The sequence below is a fragment of the Alosa pseudoharengus genome, unplaced genomic scaffold, assembly GCF_046254945.1.
Source record: "Alosa pseudoharengus isolate Yale_2024_CS ecotype anadromous, Long Island Sound unplaced genomic scaffold, YU_APseudo_1.1 YU_APseudo_1.1_scf_20, whole genome shotgun sequence".
NCBI lineage: Eukaryota > Metazoa > Chordata > Actinopteri > Clupeiformes > Clupeidae > Alosa > Alosa pseudoharengus.
Genome location: NW_027468664.1, coordinates 33,173,250 through 33,180,749, shown reverse-complemented (window position 1 = coordinate 33,180,749; position 7,500 = coordinate 33,173,250). Strand labels below are relative to the sequence as shown.

The following is a 7,500-nucleotide window of genomic DNA, read 5'->3' as shown; positions in this document are numbered from 1 at the left end:
AAAATTTCGGTGTCCACCACTCTAGTTCTTCCAAAACAAACCAATATATCATTTATTATAATTTATATATCTTCATTAGTGTGTGTGTGTGTGTGTGTGTGTGTGTAATATAGTATTAGTGTGTGTTATTACAAGCAGAGTGAGCAGGACGGTCTGTGTGCGCAGGTGTGTGTTTATGGTGTGTATATTATTGTGTGGTGTCTGTCGCCCCCTGCAGGTGATCACGGAGGCGCTGCAGGCGTTTATCTGGGTGCTGAAGTTCCCGCTGCCGGCGGTGGAGGAGGGGGTGGAGCCTCTGACCCGTCAGCTCTTCCTGCTGCTCAAGGACTACGCCAGCGCTGGGGCCGCCCGGGGAGAGAACTTCACCCTGGTGCAGAACTGCTTCAAGGTACCAAGGAGCCACGCCAGAGTGCATACAGAACTGCACAGGAAAACTACAGAGGCCTACTGCAGAGCACACACACACACAGAACACAAAACACAGACACTTGCCACAGAACACACACAGAACACACAGAGACTTGCCACAGAACCCACACACACACACAGACTTGCCACAGATACGGGTCTCAGAACCAGAGATATCCTTTCATTAACACCCTTGAGCCTTCTGAAATCTATTGCATTATGTTTTTTCTTATTGTTTTATTTGTCTTTGTGTCTGACACACACACACATATACATACACACACACACACACACATACACATACACACACACACACACACACACACACACACACACACACACACACACACACACACACATATATATACTCCTCGTCCACCAAATGTCCCTCCATCATTAGATAAGTGAGCTGTTTTGGTAATCTTAGCCCATTGTGTAATATCATGGCTCCAGTTGTAACCATATCAGTGTAGAAGGAGACACCACACCAGCCGGTGACATTCTAATCTCCCATTCCGGAGTGTTTGTGTTGTCCATCTCCAGAGGTCATTCTGACCTTCAGTCACGACACTACCGGGAATCTTATCAGCATTCGTGTTTTCAGAGGAAGCTAAACCGTACCAAGTGGAAGAGTTTGTGAAATACAGTCGTATTAGTGTTGTACAATAGCATGTAGTGGGTCAAAGGTCATGTAGTGGGCCAAAGGTCAGTGATTCTGGTGTGTACTGACCCCAGACTAGCTCTGACCAGCCTCTCTCCTCTCTCGGCAGGCCATCACCATCCTGGTGAAAAGTGTCACCAAGCATGAGATAACCGACACGCAGCTGCAAGTGCTGCTGGGATACGCAGAGGAGGACATCTACGACCACACACGCCAGGCCACGGCGTTCGGCCTGCTAAAGGTGAGAGGGGTCGCAGGAGTGTGTGTTTGGGGTTGTGATTGTATGTGTGTGTGTGTGTGTGTGTGTGTGTGGGGGGGGGGGGCTGTGTGTCTCTGATTGTGTGTGTGTATGTGTGTGCGTGGGTGCGCTCAAAGTGCTTTCTGTTCATCAAATGAAAGATGAGAAGGGGCATTTGCCTCCATCTCTATGTGAAAGTGAATCTCGTGAGTGCGTCCTACTTAAGCGCGTGTCATTTCCTGCAGGCCATCTTGTCCAGGAAGTTGGTGGTGCCAGAGATGGAGGAAGTGATGAAGAAGGTGGCCAAGCTGGCCATCACAGGAGCCAGCGACCAGGTCCGAGTCCCCTGCAGACAGGTAGATCTGGAGCACCTGGGGCCACCGCACACGTGCATGCAGTCAGCAGCGCTTGCTAGTGTTAGCTGGGCAAATGAAGCTTTGGTGAACCACTAAACCACAGCAGTGTGAAGCTAGCAACACTAATGAAAAAATCCAATATGGCTGCCACATGTAGATTTTTCAACATAAAAGTCCTTACCCAAACCAGTATATGTAACCAAAAATATTGGTTTGCTAAGGACATTTATGTTGAAAAATGTATGTGTGGTGGCCATCTTTTTGCTTTTCAGCAAGTGTCGCTAGGTTCACACTGCTGTGGTTCAGTGGTTCACCAAAGCTTCATTTGCCCATCACTAGCGCTTGCTGCACACACTCGCACACACACACACACACACACACACACACACACACACACACACACACACACACACACACACACACACACACACACACACACACCTGCATGCAGTCAGCAGCGCTTGCTGCGCACTCGCACACTCGCACTCGCACACTCACACTCACACACACACACACACACACACACACACACACACACCTGCATGCAGTCAGCAGCGCTTGCTGCACACACACACACACACACACACACACACACACACACACACACAGGTATGTCTGTCGACACAGTCAGTTAAAGGAACACACCAGTTTTAGGAGAAATAAGCTTAGTTTGCGGTCTACCACAGAGTTAGATATTAGGACACATACCCTGCTCCACGCTGTGCGTGCCTTTAACTTGCTTCTAGCTATAGGCTAGCTAAAGGCTAACTGGTCTAACCCACTTCCACTGAATTATGCTAAGCTAGGCTAGCAGTGTCAGACTGTTATTTGCATGCACAGCAAAGAGAAGTGTATGTGCCATCTTATCTATCTCCGGGCTAGACTGCAAAATAAGCTAATTTTCCAAAACAGTTGGAGTGTTCCTTTATGGTCACGTCCCCTCATTCAGTACTTTTGCCTTTAATGAACATTATGTGCTATATTTATTCAATATTTTGTCTATATACATTCAATTGTACATTTTTATATGGTATATTAAATTACACATATTCTAACATTTAACTAATGTTAAAATACACGTTTATTGTCTATCACACATTTATTCAGACCGACAAAAAAGTGTTACAGTTTGGTTTGTGTGTCATCGACCAGATTTAAATGTGTTTGTGTGTTCTCATTCAGATTTACCTGAAGTACCTCATGGACTATCCTTTGGGGAAGAAACTCAGGAAGCACCTAGACTTTGTCGTCGCTCAGCTCAGGTGGGTGCTATGCTTGCTGTTAAAGGAGAATTGCGGCAATTTTTCACATAGATCTATGTTTGTCACCAAGTACTGTCGGTACGGAAAAAAAAAAAAAAAAAAAAAATATTTTCTAGCTAGCTTGAGTTGCTGCAGCCAGCATCTAGAGCTGTTAGGCAGCCACAGTGCTGTACTACTGTAGATAGATAGATAGATAGATAGATAGATAGATAGATAGATAGATACTTTATTGATCCCCAAGGGGAAATTCACTCTGGGGCCATGAACAAGGGGGCTCATGAACATGCCCCCAAAATGTATCACTGTAGCTGCCTGGCAACTATTTGGGAAATTAGCTTATTAGCTTGTTAGCATATAGCTTAAAGGGAGCTATAAGCTAACTGGTCTAACCCACTTCCAGTGAATTATGCTAAGCTACACTAACCGTGTAAGACTGGGTTATTGGGTTACTGGGTTATCTAACTCTGGGGTAGAAGGCAAAATGGCAAATCAGAATCAGCTTTATTGACCAGATTTGCATAAACAAACAAGGAATTTGACTCCGGTTAATCTTTGCTTTCAAAGTACAACACACACTTAACATATAAAGAATAAAAACAGAAAGGTCAGTAAGAAATGTAAAAAATACTGTACTAAATATAAAAAACAGTAACATTATAAGAGTAGTAAGAATAAGTGTATGTGCAGGATGACTAGTATGAAGGGCAGTAGAATATGGCTATGTATAAGCATAATTACAGTATGTACATTTTATACACGAGTTGGCTTGTTCCGTTAAGCTCCACTTATTAACGCTTAAGTCAAATTTAGCAGTATGTGTATTCTGTGTTATGTAACCATCTGAAATTTACAATGGTATTAGACTGAACTGCACTGAACTGTATGTGAACTTGCAAAACTGAGATTAACTGAATTATTATATGAGTTCAGATGCAAAATCCTCTAAATAACAAATCTGTCAAAAATGAGATAACGATGGTGAGTGAATGCTCTCCACACATAATATACGTTAACCAATTAGCTTCAAAACCTGCTAAATGCCACTCTTCCTGGTCTGAAATGTCGATTTGTAGGCAAAAACCTATAGGAGCCTGGTAGAAAATGCTCATTTAAAAGAAAAGTTGTCAGATGGATTTAGTGTTTTGCATCTGAACTCCTCATATTTTGATATGTACCATATGTTATTTCATCATGCTGTGCTTCTCTTCTAATCCCGTTGGCAGCTATGAGTACGACACGGGCAGGCAGTCTGCACTGGAGATGATGGCTTACATATTCCAGAGCTTCCCACAGGTATTTACCCACAATGCATCCCCTCTACGTCTGAGTGAAATCTGATATTTTATCCACAATGCATCCCCTCTACGTCTGAGTGAAATCTGATATTTGTACCCCCGAGTGAAATCTGAGTATGAATGACTGGCCCTTTAAATTTTCCACACGTAAATCTTATGTTTGAAATGGTAAAAAGATAGATTCATAAGTAAAAAATCGAAATACTGTATATTATATACTAAACAATATTATAAAGCTATTGTCACCAGAATAGATCTTCAGAAGGCCCTCCACCTGAATGGTTCCTCCTTAGAACCTTTTTCCCCTGTGTGTGTGTTTGTGTGTGTGTGTGTGTTTGTGCTTGTGCGTGCGTGCGTGCGTGTGTGTGTGTGTTCTATACAGAACCTGCTGCTGGAGCACTGTGGTCTGTTCTTCGTCCCGTTGTCCCTGGCGGTGGTGAACGATGACTCTGCACGCTGCAAGAAGATGACTGCTCTGGCCATCAAGTCCCTCCTCAGCCAGCTGGACCTTGAGCACCAGAACAACATGTTCACCCTGGTCAACACCTGGATGACCGGAGACAAGGTGTGTGTGTGTGTGTGTGTGTGTGCTCTGTGCACCAGAACAACATGTTCACCCTGGTCAACACCTGGATGACTGGAGACAAGGTGTGTGTGTGTGTGCTCTGTGCACCAGAACAACATGTTCACCCTGATCAACACCTGGATGACCGGAGACAAGGTGTGTGTGTGTGTGTGTGTGTGTGTGTGTGTGTGTGTGTGTGTGTGTGTGTGTGTGTGTGTGTGTGTGAGAGAGAGAGAGCACCAGAACAACATGTTCATCCTGGTCAACACCTGGATGGCCGGAGACAAGGTGTGTGTGTGTGTGTGTGTGTGTGTGTGTGTGTGTGTGTGTGAAAGAGCACCAGGACAACATGTTCACCCTGGTCAACACTTGGATGACCGGAGACAAGGTGTGTGTGTGTGTGTGTCTGTGTGTGTGTGTGTGTTAGTGAGAGAGAGAGCACCAGGACAACATGTTCACCCTGGTCAACACTTGGATGACCGGAGACAAGGTGTGTGTGTGTGTGTGTGTGTGTGTGTGTGTGTGTGTGCTCGCTCTGTGCACCAGAACAACATGTTCACCCTGGTCAATGCATGGATGACTGGAGACAAGGGGTGTGTGTGTGTGTGTGTGTGCTCTGTGCACCAGAACAACCTGTTCACCCTGGTCAACACCTGGATGACCGGAGACAAGGTGTGTGTGTGTGTGTGTGTGTGTGTGTGTGTGTGTGTGTGTGTGTGTGTGTGTGAGAGAGAGCACCAGAACAACATGTTCACCCTGGTCAACACCTGGATGACCGGAGACAAGGTGTGTGTGTGTGTGTGTGTGTGTGTGTGTGAGAGAGAGAGCACCAGGACAACATGTTCATCCTGGTCAACACCTGGATGACCGGAGACAAGGTGTGTGTGTGTGTGTGTATATGTGTGTGTGAGAGAGAGAGCACCAGGACAACATGTTCACCCTGGTCAACACTTGGATGACCGGAGACAAGATGTTTGTGTGTGTGCTCTGTGCACCAGAACAACATGTTCACCCTGGTGGTCAATGCATGGATGACTGGAGACAAGGTGTGTATGTGTGTGTGTGTGTGTGTGTGAGAGAGAGAACCAGAACAACATGTTCACCCTGGTCAACACTTGGATGACTGGAGACAAGGTGTGTGTGTGTGTGTGTGTGTGTGTGTGTGTGTGTGTGTGTGTGTGTGTGTGCTCTGTGCACCAGAACAACCTGTTCACCCTGGTCAATGCATGGATGACTGGAGACAAGGTGTGAGTGTGTGTGTGTGTGGAACTTTGAAAATGAATGTGCTCTTCTGCTTGCTTGCGTGTGTGTGTGCAGATGTCGCTGAGGCGTTTGGGCGTGCAGGTGTGCGGTCTGTTTGTTGAGGTTGAGGGAGAGCGTTTCACCAAAAGGATGGAAGTCCTACTGCCCCTTATTGAGAAAGACATCCACACAGACAACTATGAAGACGTGAGTTGAAGCACTGCACATACACCCTACTTCCTCTTATTTAGACCACACACACCCTACTTCCTCTTATTTAGACCACACACACCCTACTTCCTCTTATTTAGACCACACACACCCTACTTCCTCTTATTTAGACCACACACACCCTACTTCCTCTTATTTAGCACTGCACATACACCCTACTTCATCTTATTTAGCACTGCACATACACCCTACTTCCTCTTATATACACCCTACTTCCCCTTATTTAGACCACATGCACCCTACTTCCTCTTATTTAGACCACACACACCCTACTTCCTCTTATTTAGACCACACACACCCTACTTCCTCTTATTTAGACCACACACACCCTACTTCCTCTTATTTAGCACTGCACATACACCCTACTTCCTCTTATTTAGACCACACACACCCTACTTCCTCTTATTTAGACCACACACACCCTACTTCCTCTTATTTAGACCACACACACCCTACTTCCTCTTATTTAGCACTGCACATACACCCTACTTCATCTTATTTAGCACTGCACATACACCCTACTTCCTCTTATATACACCCTACTTCCCCTTATTTAGACCACATGCACCCTACTTCCTCTTATTTAGACCACACACACCCTACTTCCTCTTATTTAGACCACACACACCCTACTTCCTCTTATTTAGACCACATACACCCTACTTCCTCTTATTTAGCACTGCACATACACCCTACTTCATCTTATTTAGCACTGCACATACACCCTACTTCCTCTTATATACACCCTACTTCCCCTTATTTAGACCACATGCACCCTACTTCCTCTTATTTAGACCACATGCACCCTACTTCCTCTTATTTAGACCACATGGAAATCTTTGGAGGTACCCATTAAAGCGCTCTCATTCTCCTCTCTCTCATTCTCCCTCTCCCCCTCTCTCTCTCTCTAAATAGATTGAAGAGGAGCAGGATGAGAAGGCTGCTGACAGGCTGCTGTTCTGCCACCTCACCCTAATCACCAAACTCATCAAAGACTGCGGATTCCTACAGCTCACCAAGCCCAGGGATACACTCACCAGCATCTGGGGTAAGCAACACACACACACACACACACACACACAGACACACACACACACACACACACACACACACACACACACACACACACACACACACACACACATATACAGTTCACCAACACAGTTCACTAACACAGGAATACACTCACCTGTGTGTGTTTGTGCCAGCTTAACCTCTGACCTGTGTATGGTATGGTGTGTT

At 45.4% G+C, this 7,500-nt stretch overlaps 1 protein-coding gene across 1 annotated transcript in view; it reads left to right on the top strand.

The window, feature by feature from the left end:
* Positions 1-7,500, top strand: part of utp20 (UTP20 small subunit processome component) — a 64,443-nt gene that overhangs the window by 40,323 nt on the left and 16,620 nt on the right. The window contains exons 49-56 of the mRNA XM_076297136.1: positions 218-388; positions 1,179-1,310; positions 1,553-1,663; positions 2,846-2,925; positions 4,149-4,218; positions 4,603-4,785; positions 6,103-6,234; positions 7,174-7,306. Coding sequence (XP_076153251.1) covers positions 218-388; positions 1,179-1,310; positions 1,553-1,663; positions 2,846-2,925; positions 4,149-4,218; positions 4,603-4,785; positions 6,103-6,234; positions 7,174-7,306 — 1,012 coding nt within the window. The remainder of the gene's footprint in view (positions 1-217; positions 389-1,178; positions 1,311-1,552; positions 1,664-2,845; positions 2,926-4,148; positions 4,219-4,602; positions 4,786-6,102; positions 6,235-7,173; positions 7,307-7,500) is intronic.